Source organism: Hipposideros armiger, unplaced genomic scaffold (genome assembly GCF_001890085.2).
Source record: "Hipposideros armiger isolate ML-2016 unplaced genomic scaffold, ASM189008v1 scaffold_52, whole genome shotgun sequence".
Lineage (NCBI taxonomy): Eukaryota > Metazoa > Chordata > Mammalia > Chiroptera > Hipposideridae > Hipposideros > Hipposideros armiger.
In genome coordinates this window covers 4,412,478-4,426,555 of record NW_017731402.1, presented here as the reverse complement: position 1 = coordinate 4,426,555, position 14,078 = coordinate 4,412,478, and the positions used below count along the sequence as shown (strand labels likewise).

The 14,078-nt window shown below is 45.5% G+C and overlaps 1 protein-coding gene across 2 annotated transcripts in view; it reads left to right on the top strand.

The window, feature by feature from the left end:
• CCBE1 (collagen and calcium binding EGF domains 1) overlaps nt 1–13,828 on the top strand; it is a 208,014-nt gene extending 194,186 nt beyond the window's left edge. For both annotated transcript variants that reach the window (XM_019640736.1, XM_019640737.1), the window contains exons 7-11: nt 4,279–4,399; nt 7,304–7,443; nt 7,543–7,578; nt 8,266–8,301; nt 9,919–13,828. In XM_019640736.1, coding sequence (XP_019496281.1) covers nt 4,279–4,399; nt 7,304–7,443; nt 7,543–7,578; nt 8,266–8,301; nt 9,919–10,152 — 567 coding nt within the window. In that variant the 3' untranslated portion in view covers nt 10,153–13,828. The remainder of the gene's footprint in view (nt 1–4,278; nt 4,400–7,303; nt 7,444–7,542; nt 7,579–8,265; nt 8,302–9,918) is intronic.
• The last annotated feature ends 250 nt before the right edge of the window (nt 13,829–14,078 follow it).

Genomic DNA, 14,078 nt, shown 5'->3' with positions numbered 1-14,078 from the left:
CACAGGATCTCATTTACTTCTCACCGTGACCTGGTGAGAAAGATGCTGATGTTCTCGGAGAGGTGGGCCACATGGCAGCCAACACCTAAACCCTAGGTCCTCCCACTTTGGCTCCTGTGCCGGTATTGGGATTGTCAGGTGGTTTTTTTTAACTTCATCTCTCCCTTGCTGATGCCACCTGTTCTGTTCAAAATAGAGCATAGGCCATCTGCCCAAACAAACACTGGCTAAGAAGTAGGCATCCTGGACCCTCGCCAACCCACAGTGTAAAATGATCCACAAACATGTTGAACTTCACCGTGAGGGGACGGTCAGCCAGACCCCAGTTGTGGGAAAGTCCCAAGGCAGTTGGGTCCTTCGATGAGTAAATTGTAAGGAAATGAAAGGGGTGGACCTGCAGATTAAAAGAAACTTTTAACTGACATATATATGTTTTTTAATGGGCAAGACTAAACCCTCGTGTCTAGGCGTGCACAGTTGGGTGGTAAATTATGTTTTAAAACACAGGAAGTGATGAAAATCAGGATAGTGGTGGCTTTGGAGAGAAGGACGAGGCTGATTGGGCCAGGGCACGTGCAGAGGCGTCTGGCAGCTGGCAAGGATTTGTGTTTGGATGTAGGCGTTCCGTCAAAGGTTCCTTGCCTTATACTAATGTGCTAAGATACAGATTTGTTTTATGGGGTTTCCAGCGACTGTGCTTCTGCTTTCCAATAAAAAGTTTTTTTTAAATGGTGTGTCGGCCTCAGTACCTCCACCTCCACAATTTCTTCTGTGGCTTGAGAGAAAAAAAACAACAGGTGATTTGGCTCCAAAGGGAGGTTTGGGGATAGATAAGATACCCGTCATTAACTTGTAGAGAGGGGTCTCAGGCCCATCAGAGTAAGGAGGGAATATCAGAACCAGGGAGCCAGTCTTTTAAGGTCACATGTGTCCCTGCTGCAAGGACCGTTTGATGTGAGAGTGGCGCTGGGGGACAGTTGAAGGAAGCGTGAATAAATGATTCAGGAAGTGTTTGTGGAACACCTCCTATGTCCTGAGGTGGGCAGGGAGATGAGAAAATACAAAACAGTATGGAATAAAGTCCTGCCTTAAACAAACTTGCTGTCTTATGTGGGAAACCAAGCCAGGCGTGTAAGTCAACCATCAATTGCCAAACGGAGTGGGGCCGGCAGTCGAAGCTTCAGAAGTTAGAGGTCAGCGGGGTTTCAGAAGTGTGAGCGGATTTGCCGCCTCGTGGCTGCACTTGCTCACTCGAGTGCTGCCTTTGTGCCAGGCAACTCTGTGGCTTCCCAGTGGTTTGCGGCGTCCTCTGCGACCGTGATCGAGTTGCTCTGTGAAATGGGTCTTCTCAGGATTGCTGGAAGACTCATCCATATGACAGTGACTGGAGATTGCTTTGCCAAGTGTCGCTAATAATATTAAGAGAGGCAAGTTGGTGTGGTGGTTAGGAGCACAGATTCCAGAAGCAATCTGGCTCAGTTTAAGTCCAAGTCTCACCACGTGCTGGCTGTGTGACCCTGGGTAAGTTATTTAACCTCTCTGTACCTCAGTCCTATAAAAAGAGGCTAACAGTAATACCCACCACATAGGGTTTTCGTGATGATCAAACGAGTTAATGTTTGTAAAAGACTTAGTCCAGCACCTGCCACCTAGCAAGCACTCTGTAAATGTTTACCAAATAAATAATTAACATTAATTGTATGCCCTTCCAAAGTGCTTTGCAGGCAGTCTCTAACTGATTGGTCCCAACAGCTCTGTGAAGCGGATGCTTTCTTACGAAGGCTCATACGAGATAATGATATGCATAATTCCTTTCATTGGACTCCAGGAGACGCAGGCTCTTCTTAATCACTAAGATTTCCTTCCCAAACGCCTGCGTCCCACAATCCCATCCTCTGCTGTGTCTGTGCAGCAAGTCAAGCCGGGGATTCTGGGCAGCTTCCTCCAAGGTGCCGGTGCCTATGCTTCCTACTCCTCCTGCTGACAGAGGCGCTGTAGAGAGCCAGGGTGTAGTCACCTAGCAGCGGGTGGCCAGGACCCGGCGGTCAGCACTTACTGGATCGCCTCATGACTTGCACAAGGGAGCAAACAGCAAAGAGCGATGGAAAGGGCGTGCGGGTGCATCTCTAAAGTCCTTCCACATGCAGGCCTCGTTCTCCAGGGCTGCTTACAAAAATGTAAATCCAAAAACAGGATCATCTGGTCCAAACCTCCCGCTTTTGTAGACGTGAAGCTGAGAGCCTAGAAGGGTGAAGGGACTTAACCCAAGTCACACAGCTGCCTAGAAACGGAGCCAAGAGCCTCCCCCAGGCAGGGCTTTTCCGCTGTGTGCATGGTATTGGCTGCCAGCAGTGACCAGGCTGGGCACTGGGCCAGGCGCATGCAAAACAACATCACTTTCCCCCATCCAGCAGCACTTTTAGGTGGACACTATGATCCTCATTTTGTAGGTGAGGAAATCCCAGTTGTGTAGTTTACCCAAGATCCCACAGGTAGAAAGTGACCGGGCTGAGATTTAGCCGTCAGCCTGCCTTGTGCCAAAGCCCACAGGTGGGACCCATATTGCAGTTTTTCTACTGGAAGCAGATGATCAAGGTGGGCCAGACTTCAGCTGCCAGTGTTGACTCTCTGTCCTGCAGTTAGAGTGGATTTGCTTGTACATCTCCCTCCCTCGCTGGTTCACTCCTGCTCTGCCCCAGGACCACAGGCACGCATGTGCAGGTTGGAAGACTCGCTTGCTGTGTGACACGGTGATGTCAGCACCATTGTAAATAAACTCCTGGAACACAGCTGGGTCCTGGTGGTGACTTTGAACAACGAGTCCTGACCTGAAATTGTGCAAAGCTGAGTTTCAGGTTGCATAAGATTTTATTCTGATGTTCATCCCTACTGGATTCTGAGTAGTGATCAAAGCAGAATTGAGTGCAATTTCCTGCATGTCTCGAGGAATGCTAGGTCTTCTCAAAGCATGGAAGAAGACACTGAGTGGCAGGAATCTCCTAGCTCATGAGTCCACCAGGCTGTCCTTACCAAGGGTTTTAATACTAGCTGAAGGGCCCCTAAGCTTCCTAGGAGTGCCGTGTGCACAGTGCTGAGGGCACTGAGAGGCCCCTTATGAAGACAGTGTTAATGCCTTTTTGAGTTTCCTGCTCTCTGATCATCCTCACACCCTGAGCTCAATAGACTTCAGTAAGAACTCCAAGAAAAGAAAAGAAAAAAAATCCCACTGGAGGAAGTTCCAGGATGGTGAGCATCCCAGGATCCAGAGTAAATCCTGGGAGTAGCTCTGACCTTCAGAAATGTACCCTTCGCTGGATTTTGCATCCTTGAATTAGCTTCTTGTAAGGAAGACTAGAATGCCATTTATCAAGCACTTAGTATGTTCCAGGTCCTGTACTGGCCACCTGATATGCACTTCTTTGTTTAATCCTCACAGCCCTAAAAGTGGATGTTATTCTTCCCTTTTATCAGTGAAGAAACAGGTTTATAGCATTACATTTTACCTAAAGTCTCACAGATTCATAGCTTACCTGACCTCAGGAATGCAAAGGTCATTCGTTTGTATGATCCATCTGGCTTCCCCTAGAATGAGCCCCTAAAATCCAAGAGAGAGAGCAAAGAGGAAGCCGCAGTCCCTTTTATGACCTAGTATCAGAAGTTACACTGTGTCAGTTCTGTCATTGCCTATTCATTAGAAGCAAGACTCTCTGACCAGCTCACACTCCAAGGGTGGGAAAGTAGCTTCCACTTTTTTAAAGGTAAGAGTGTCAAAAATTTGTAGATATATTTTTAAACAATCACAGTCACTGTTCCCTACTAGTTCCCAAACACCTGAGCATGCAGGTGACCTGTAAGCTGCATTCTTGGTCCTGGCTCCCAAGGCTGAGAGGTCTTGAAGAGCAGAGATCATATCTTGGGTACTGTTGTCACCTTAGAACCAAGCACAGGGCCTGGCACATTGTAGGTACTCAATAAATGGTTGAGACATAAAGTCCTTAACAAATTGAAAGAAACAGGTAGATTGTATTAATTACATAATAATGAGTCTAGTGGTGATGTCTAGGTGATCTGGAGGTTTGTCCACTAACAAGCTGAGTGGCCTTTTTTAATAGATGGCCTCTGGGTTTAGAAGGAGGATCTGTATAATCCTGTTGAGTCCTAACTGTCTCTGATAATGGGAAATTGCCATGAAAAGGCTTTGCAAACAACACACGTGCGAAGAATCTCCTTGGCTGTGGAGCTATCACTTCCTAACCGAGGCTCCTCTTCTCTCTGCAGGTTGCCCTGTTCCCCAACAGTGCCGCTGACCTGGGCAAATACATCACTGGGGACAAAGTGCTGGCCTCAAACGCCTACCTTCCAGGACCTCCTGGCCTGCCTGGGGGGCAGGGCCCTCCCGGTGAGTGTGGAGAAGGGCGTCGGGAGCACGATAGTCACCAGCCATGGCCTGCCAAGAGCTCACACTTAGTGGGGACTGGACAGGGTTCTCAATCTTCCATAGATAAGAGCAGAAGCAGAAGTCCAGAGAGCCTGTGGGACTAGAAGGCCTTGGGAAATGGGGTCTTCAAGCCTCAGAAACCCCCATAGCCAGCAGTAATTTGGGAGGAAAAGGTCATCATTCTGGGTGTGCATAAGATTCTTAGAGGTCATTTGAAGTTATGGAGAAACGAAATGAAAATTATTTTTTTAAGGTTAACATATGCAAAAATAGAACGGCATAGTGAACCCATGGGCTCATCACCCAGCTCTGACGACTGATGGCCAGCCTCACATCCACTGTCCCCTAGTCCTATTTCCTCCTTCCCCTATTATTTGTGAACAACCATGCATCTATTTTGTTTTTAAACATCTACCTACATATTTTTCTTTATAAGTCAACCTCCTTGGGATACAATTCTATACAATAAAATGTACCCCTGTAAATTATGGTTCAACAAGTTTTGACACCTGTATCCATCCTGTATCAAGCACTTCCTGACCCTCGCACTGTATCTATATCTACATCAAGCCATCACCCCAAAAAGTCCCCTTGCATCCATTTGCAATCTACTCCCCCATCCCCGACTCGAGGCAACCGCTGACCTGCTTTGTAGCACTATAGTTCTGTCTGTCGTAGAACTTCATAGCAATGAGCCTCGTTGCCCGTGTTCCTTTTGCCTGGCTCCTCTCGTTCAGCATACTGTTTTCGAGATTCACTCTTATTACTCTGAAGAAAATCCCAAATGTCCTGTCATTCCATCAGGAAATATGCAATGAGAACTTTTACAAATAGTTACGTTTTATAATTCATTATGAGTCCCTCCATAGATAGGTCCATAGATTCCACTAAAGGAAATAATGTTAGTGTTAGCAAGTGATGCTAAAACATCAAGTGTCCTGTCCCTGGCATTTAGTAGGGACATAGCAGAGTGCTAGATGTTATGAATGACCTGACTGACAATCTAATTGGGAAGACAAGACACAGAGTGAAAGCGAATAGAATAAAACAGTGTCTGCATGCCCCTCGTAAGCACCCAGTGCTTCCTGCTGGGGGAGCTTATAGAAAGGTGAGGGCACGGTAACCTGCAGTGATGGGGGACGTGGTTTTTGAGCTGGACACAATAACCTGGTAGCATCCATCCAAACAGGAAGGACACAGGCTGATTTGAGGTTGGAAAGTCAGCAGAAACAAAGGCTCAACATTCTTCCCAAGCTATTTATGTGTTTTCTTCTCCACTTATATCTTAATCTCCTGGTTTCTACCAAACACTTGTGGCCTGGGTCTCAGTCCATACAGAGAGCAAGAACTGGTCCAGGACTTTGGTTTGGCCTCTTGTTCATTCATTCCCTTGGCCTGAGGCTTTCTGGGTCATGGTGACGTTTCCTCCAGCAGATGCCTCACCAAGGCAGCTTCTTGTTGCTCCTACGTAGCTTGGACCTCTCCCTACAAACTGATTCCTAGGACAGTGGACTCCCCGCTACTCTAAGAGCAGGCTTCCTTGCAGGAAGTTCATCTCCAGGCCGGTCTACATATCACTCTTACAAGGACAAACTAGGAACAAGAGAGCCGTTGACTATCTTTCTTAATATATGACTTGCTGGCTTTCCCCTCCAGCTCTGCCATCTGGTTTCCAGCAGGCTCTGAGCTGTCCAGGGTCCTTGATGGAGCAGGTAGGGACTGAGGTCTAGCTTTGGCAATGGACTGTGCCTTCGCTTTCTCCTCCAGGCCTGTTTCTTGCTGACTCCTTATTTTCAGCATCTGTTTGTAATGCACTTCACTGAGAGATGTGTTAGGGCAGCTAGAGAAATAATAAGATCTATCTTACCCTGAACCAAAAGTCCAGTCCCAAGGCCTATGATTCGTTGAGGCACCAACAGAAACTGGGTTGGAATCCTTTGGCTTCGGTGGTGAGGGAGTAGCTGCTGCTTCTGCCCCCACTGTTATGTACAAAGTGGTGCTATTTGCACATCAAAGCCGCCCCACCCCCACCCCCACCCCGCCATTTTAAAGACATTTGACATCTAGTGATCTCTGAAGTTTACTGATTACGTAAATGAAGGTAAGATATTATCTCTGGCCTGTCCTTGTGCTCTTAGAGGTAAAGTATTTAGTTAGAGGAGGGACCTGGTCCCCTTCCCAGGTAAGTTCTTTTAGGCGGTACCTGGAAGCAGCATTGAGTGAGAGTAGGGGTGTGAAACAGGTTTGAATGGAACATTGACTGCCTTTAACTATGGCTTAATTATTCAAGGAAAGCCTACCAGATGTTTTTTAGTGCTGCTGTGTGTGAGGTACTATGCTGAGTGATGTGTGTATGCATCTAAAAATCTCATTTAATAATGTGGCCACTCCGTAAGGTAGATATTTATTAACCCGGCTTTACAGATGAGGAACTAAGGATGAAAGAAGTCAAGCAGTTTATCCAAGATTCAGATCTAGGTCTCTCTGATGCTGAAACGTATATGTACTTTTAACCACTGTCCAGCTGTGGTAACCACCACCCTGCTGTGATCATGGCGATACAGAGGTCAGTCAGTTATAAGAGAGAGATGTGAAAGAGGTAAAATGATACAAAGGTTGTGGAAATAGGGAAATCTATAGTAAGACTTTTAAGTTTCTGGCTTGAGTGGATAGGTGTCTGGTGGTTCATGAAAAGAGAGGAAGATGTCAATTTAGATAGTGTTACGTTTTAAAATACCTATGGGACATCTCAGCGGAGGTGTCAGATGGCAAAGGGCAGAGTGCAAAGAGAAACAGCGAAAAGGGCTTTCAGACCCTTGTCCTCCTCAAGGGATGTGGAGCTAATGAGCTGTTCTTTGCTTTCAGGCTCGCCAGGACCAAAAGGCAGCCCAGGCTTCCCGGGTATACCAGGTCCTCCTGGGCAGCCCGGTCCACGGGGCTCAATGGGACCCATGGGACCATCTCCAGATCTGTCCCACATTAAGCAAGGCCGGAGGGGCCCTGTGGTCAGTATTTTATCAGAGATCCACTTACTGTTGTTGAGGAAATTGTGTCCTTGTCCCCTGCTTTCTGCTTCTGTTAAACTAGATCCCTTGGTCTTGTAGGGTCCACCAGGTGCTCCGGGAAGAGACGGGTCTAAGGTAAGTCTTATGAGGTCCTTCAAAGCCTAAGGTTTCTCCATTTCAATAAAGCTCAAGCACTGTTTACTGTCCCCATTTTGCATGTGGCAAAATTGAGACAGATACACTTGTCCCACCAAAGCTGGGAAGAAAATCTAAAAACCGATTTCCTTAAACGATGAAACAACCATAATAACAAAAACAAGCACCAAAAACTCCTAAGAGAGATGACCCCAATAAATCTTAAACCCCTGTGTTGTCACAGTAGCATGTGTTTTTAGCCAGTGTCCTTTGTGAAGGGCTGTTTTGGGTGTGCCTACATTTCTTCCATATGTTTAAATCAAGAACAGGAGACGTTCTATCCTGTGCAAGTGGCTGGTTTCACTTTGAGAGCTGCTTGCTACTTGTCTCATCATGTCAGTGTGAGTTACTTTAGAAAGCTCCTAAATTATTCCTCATGCTGCCTGGAAATATAAGCATTCCTCTTGTCAGATCTGGTGTGAAAGTAGTATATGACCTCAGGGGGGAATCAGAATGAAAGACACTTGACCGAAGCAGTTCTTTTCAAGTAAGTGGTCCCATGAGTCCAGCTTCAAGCTTACATTTGTTTCTGGTAGAAAAGTATTTGTTGTTTTGTGCAGGGAGATGGTTATGGAGACTGGTGGTGGCATCCACGTGGAAAGCTAACCGTGACCTTTCTGCTTTTAGGGGGAGAGGGGAGCACCTGGACCCAGAGGGTCTCCGGTAAGTGGCACCACCTGTCTTGCTTCCCCAGTGGGAATGTCCTCAGGGGTGCAGCTCTGACGCGCCTGTAAGTTGGGCTTTTTAGCAGAAGCCAGCCCTTCCAGCCATCACTCAGCCCGACTGAGCAGTGGTTAAGAGGAGAGTCACAGAGGCCTTCAGCAGCTAGTTGGGATTGATTTTTTAAATTTGTTCTCTGTGGCTTTTTCTTTTATCATGGCTCATCTTTGTTTGGGATGTCCTCAGATTCAAAGCCCCAATATGCCATTAGTCTGTTTTCGGGTAGGTCATAACACATCTGAAGAGACAGGCAAAGAAATCTATGGGGTTCGATCGTAAGTCTGAATGCTTAGGAATGTAGCCACTGCAACAGCCCTGGAAGGTCATGTGACCATGCCCTCCAGGAAGTGCACACATGCAGGGCTGCCTGGGACCAGTGAGGAGAAATTGGCTAGGTAGATGTGTGGTGTCTAGGAGATGGAAAGTGAAAATCAGTAGTATCCAAAAGCAGAGAAAGTTCAAGCAACTCCAATGCTTTTGAAGAGCCACTGTCATTTGTAAAGAAAGACAGAGAGCCGCAGCCTTAAAGGTAGGAAGTTTGGGTTTCCACCTCAACTCTTCTGCCTATTAGCTCTCTGGAAGATTGTGGCATGTCACTTAGCATCCCTGGGTGTCCATTTGCTCACCTGTGCAATGCCAAGTGGAATCTGACCTGCCACGCCTCTGTGAACATCAGATGATGTCCAAATACTATACATCACTAAGTATTCACAAATGTAAGCTGCTGTTTCTAAGATAGTAGTAGGTCAGCGCAGAGGTACTCTCAACTTCATTTAGGTTGCAGTTATCGTCAAACATCCTTGTAAACATTTTAATAATTCCATGTTTTGAAAGACAACATTTTTGAGCATTTGTTATGCTCTCAGCCCTTTACGTGTATCAACTCATTTAAATATTCACTTGGAACTCTATGAAACCCAACGAAGTTGGGACTCTTATTATCCCAATTGTATGGTCGCAGAGATGGGAACCCAAAGAAATTAAGTTACTTGCCCAAGACCAGCTAGTAAGTGGAGCTGAGACTCAAACCCAAAGGAACCCCAACCTCTTAACCATTCCTCTATGCCTTCGTAGTATCTTCCAGGTTTCTTTGGAAAGTAACCTAGGAGGGTCATTCTCATAGTCTTTCTTCTTTTTTTTTTTTCTTTTTTAGCTGAGCCATCCTGCCACCTGTTGGCAGCTCAGTGGCTGCTCAGCTCAGGCGGGGTCTCGAACTGCTGTTGCTCAGAGCTCAAACTCTTGAGCGAGCTCTTAACCAACTGAGCCACTCAGCCGGCCCTCATATTCTTTCATTCCACAAGATTTGATATAGCCTACAATTAGGAAGGAAGGGAGATGAATATGTCATATGAAAGATGAGGGAATTAGAAGGCAATGTTAAGAATCCCACAGGCTACTATGGTAATCCTTATGTTTATGCCATTTGGGACACAAAGAATTATTGACTAAATAGTTGCCAGCAAGCAGTGGGACTAGCAAATGATGGAGTGCATAGAAGCCCTCGCTCTGCAAAGGACTGAGTCTGTGGGGTTCTGGCTTTGACTCCTCTCTTGTGCACAGGGACCCCCTGGTTCTTTCGACTTCCTGCTACTTATGCTGGCTGACATCCGCAATGACATCGCTGAGCTCCAGGAAAAGGTGTTCGGGCACCGGACTCACTCCTCAGCCGAGGAGTTCCCTCTACCTCAGGAGTTTTCCAGCTACCCGGAAACCATGGACTTCGGCTCTGGAGACGACTACCCAAAAAGAGCTGAGACAAGGGACTTGGTGGCCCCCAGAGACTTTTACCCTTAGCACATCCCAATATCTTCATGCCAAAGGAACAGAAGCATTTTTACACCTGCAGTTAAATCATCTAAAGAAAAAAAAAACACTGCTGGAAACCTAAAAAAGATACATTTTTATTTTTTCTACTCCTTTCTTGCCTTCTCTCTACTCGTCAAACTACAATTTTTAGGGCCTCCCCACTAGATGTACTAAAGACATGAGGGAGCAATTGATTCTGAGAGCAGTCAGGCTGGTCTATGTTGGAGCTCCGCTTTTACATTCTTCTCCAGGATATCTGAGTTAAGTACTATACAGACTCTTAAATTTGACCGAATAAAAGGGGATAGTGGCAAGGTGAGCTCAAAGAAATGTGAGGTTACTTATAAAAGAAAACAAATTGGTATGTGTCCAAAAGAGACCCTTACTCCTCAGTATCAGAATTAGGCCTCTTCAATTAGAAGGAGACAACAGCATATATATTCACTTTGGTGGATGATTCTTTTTCCTTGTTGATGTAATAGATTTTAAATATTCTAGCCTCTTGTCCAACCTTGTTCCCCAATTTTGATTAAAGAAAGAGAATTAAGAAGGAGCAGAGATTAGGGAAGACAGAAAAAAATTACAGTTGTATATTTATTCTCGTCTAGGTCGCCACATTCTAAATTCAAATATGACTATTAAGGGTTCAGGCCACACTCATCTATAAGTATCCTATTCAGAAAAGAAAGTTACTCTAGCTATAGGAATAACTCCTCTTTTCAAAACTAAGTAAGTGAGTGAAGAAGTGCCCTGATTCACATTAGAACAATGGGCCCCTGGTTTGCCAGGACATTGTAAGGCTATCTGATCCAAGGAGAGGGCTTGCTCAGTAAATCATGGGTTACTTATTAAATAAGATGGCTGACCCTTCGAGCTGTGGTATTCCCTGGCTCTGACCGGGTGCCCAGAGGTGCCATTAGGCCATGACCCAGGCTGAAACAATGTTCAGTGGGACTCGGGGCCGGAAGCAGGTGGCTGGCGTGGGCTGTTGGGGTGGGGGAAGGGGATTCTCAGGCAGGGACCCCACTAATCAGCAGAGGCAGGTAAATTTGCTCTCCTTGGGAGTTAGAGGTCCTCGTCTGGGGCCTGCTCAGCTCGCCGACATCGATAGTGATACACTATTGGAAGCTCTCTTAGATGTGGAGGAAAAAAACAACAACAGTTTTCCTTGTTTGGCAGAAATTTCCTTCCCACTAGTCCCATTTTGTCTTAATTTTTCATACTTTAGTCCAAATTCCAGTTCTTGCAGGCCTCCTTCTTCATTTCTCTTTTCCAGTAACTGTGGGATGCAGTTGGGAAAGGGGTCTACTCCCAAACCTCCCACCCCATCAGCATTGGCTCAGACACCTCTGGGTCCTAGAGGGAAGCAGATTCCAGGAAAGGCTTTCTCTGTATCCACCAAGTCAGGAGCAAGAGTAAGTGCTCAGGAGAGCAGCTGGTGCGCCTCCTCCTTTGTAAGATTGTTGGAGAACCTCTTGGTTTTGACGGGCAGCTTCCCAGTTTCCTCAAGTCCATGTTCTCATTTGACACACGGAATGGCTTTTCATCCACCTGTGCAGGACACCTTCACCCTTACCTTGAACCTCACCAATGATCATTGCCACAACTCATGCTTGATGGCGTTGGGGTTCCCATTTCCCGTTCTGTGATTCCCCTCTATATCCCTGGGAGGTTGGGGTTTAGTTTTCTTTTTCCATCGCTTAACTTTCCTCCTGGGAAAGCTTTTTGTTTCTTTGTTTAAAGAGACCACGATTGGTGCTTGCGTGCCACTTTTCAATCTTTTGTCTTCAGAACGATAGGAAGGGCTTCCGTTTGTGAACCTCAAGTGGCAACAGCCTTCCTTCCTTGGTTCCCGTCATGTTAGAAACACGGGACTCCAGTCAGTCAGCCGGTGGCTGAGTTTTTCATACTTTATTCCACTGTATCTTCCTCATGCAAGATCCCCACGGACTGTCCACTGAAATGTTATAGCCGAAAGTAAGCACATCCTCCACGCCCCTTTCCAGCTTTTTCCCTTCCCCTCTTCAGTATCTCCAGAACCCAGTCTTCACAGCACAAAGCCTCACCAACCATGGGTTTGTGAAGACATGAGCTGAGCATCTGTTGAGTCCCATCCAGGATGTATTTAATGTTTGCCTGCTTGTGGAACACAGTATTTAAAGGGTGTGGATGGATGAATGCTAAAGAACATTATGCACGGGCTCTATGAGACACGATTAGGTCCATCTTTGATTTTTTTTCTTTCAATGAGGAGTTGTATTCCCTTTTCTTTTTCCTAATGGTGAACTGTGTTTAGAAATATAATCTTCTTCATTGCGAAATGCTCATAAAGTGTAACCAAACTGCATGTTTGACGTGCAGAAGCTAAGATAAATATATTAAAAGAATGAAGTGCCGGTAGGAATAGCTGAGATTCATGAGATTATTCTAGATAATATTCTCCAGCAAAACACACAATTGTATCATCTCATTCTGCTGGATCAGGTCAATTTATAAAGTAATTATTCATCTTCAGATTTTCAAAACTTGGACTAGGACCCCAGGACTCAATATGTACTCTGTGTGCCCACATTATATTTTTCATGGATAATGCATAATAAGGCGCTGTTATTTGTGATGTATCTTTTAGTTATAGAAAGCTTCACTGTCTAAAGAGGCTGTCTGCTCAAAACTGAATGGAAAAGCCATTTGGGGAGGGTGGGACTATGCCAAAGGATATAGGGGTACAAAGGGAATGCTGCCTTCTCTGTCTTTCTGTGTTAATTCCAAAACCTGCCACAGACTGGATTGGCCAACTGAAGTCGTTTCTACTGCATCAACTCAGACATGTGTGTCCACAGATTAAATAGGTAATAATAAATGCACATTGGCATGGGGAAGAAGTATTACCCCACCAAATACCAGGTGAAGGGCACCCTAGTTCTGGTCATGCTCCCTTTCTAGCATTCATAACCACTTTGGCCTTGTGAGCCCTGATTCCAGTCATGCAGGGGAAGATGTTCTCTGTGACTAGGTGCCAGGCATCTCCTTGGGTTGACAGCAAATCCCTCATGATACTTTGGGTGTCACTCCCGCTCCCTCTCTCTCCCCACATCATGCTATCACACAGAGAGACAGCAGCCTCATTGTGCAAACTTAACATATTTCATTTGGATAATCTTCTTGAAAAGGACATTTGTTTTCAGGAATCCGGGCCAAACAACTAGTAGAATAGAGCCATCCAAAGTTATTAATAATGAATTCAGGGAAACAGATGAAATTTCTCCTGATATCGTCAGCATGTATGTTTCACAACAAATCAAAAAAATAATTTTCCATTTGAGGGAAAAAAAAACACAATTATGGCCATAATTGTTAAAGCATAAAATCTTGGACTTCACAAGCTCCTTCAACAAATAGTACTGCTTTAGAAAAATCATAGAAGAAAAGACCCTTTTATACATCCCCCAGGGACCTCAGCATTCTTTCTTAGATCCCCAAAACGAGTGCTCTGGGGAGTTCCACGTTTGTTGTCATGCTATGTTTACTTGCCAGTGACTAGTCATAGTCTTCAATTGCCATGTTCATTATTTATAACAAGCCCATATAACACTTGAGCTAGTATTCAAATAGTTACGGATGTGATACTATGAAGTACATTTCATAAGATTGTATATGCTTAATAACAAAGTTATTTTTCTTATGTGGTTGCACTGTGTTTTGTCCCGATACCCAGTCCCATAGAATACAGTCCTGTGGAGCGTGTTGTCTTTTTACAAGATGAATACAAAGAGATGGAGAGAGACAGTTCTCTTCAGAGCCGGAACCTGCATTCTGGGTAGCCACCTCCTGGGGTCTGAGTGTGGTCCCAACAGTTGAGTCTGAATCGAGGTCTGAAGGCCTAGGTTTCACTGAGTTCTGAGTCTCAGAGGCCC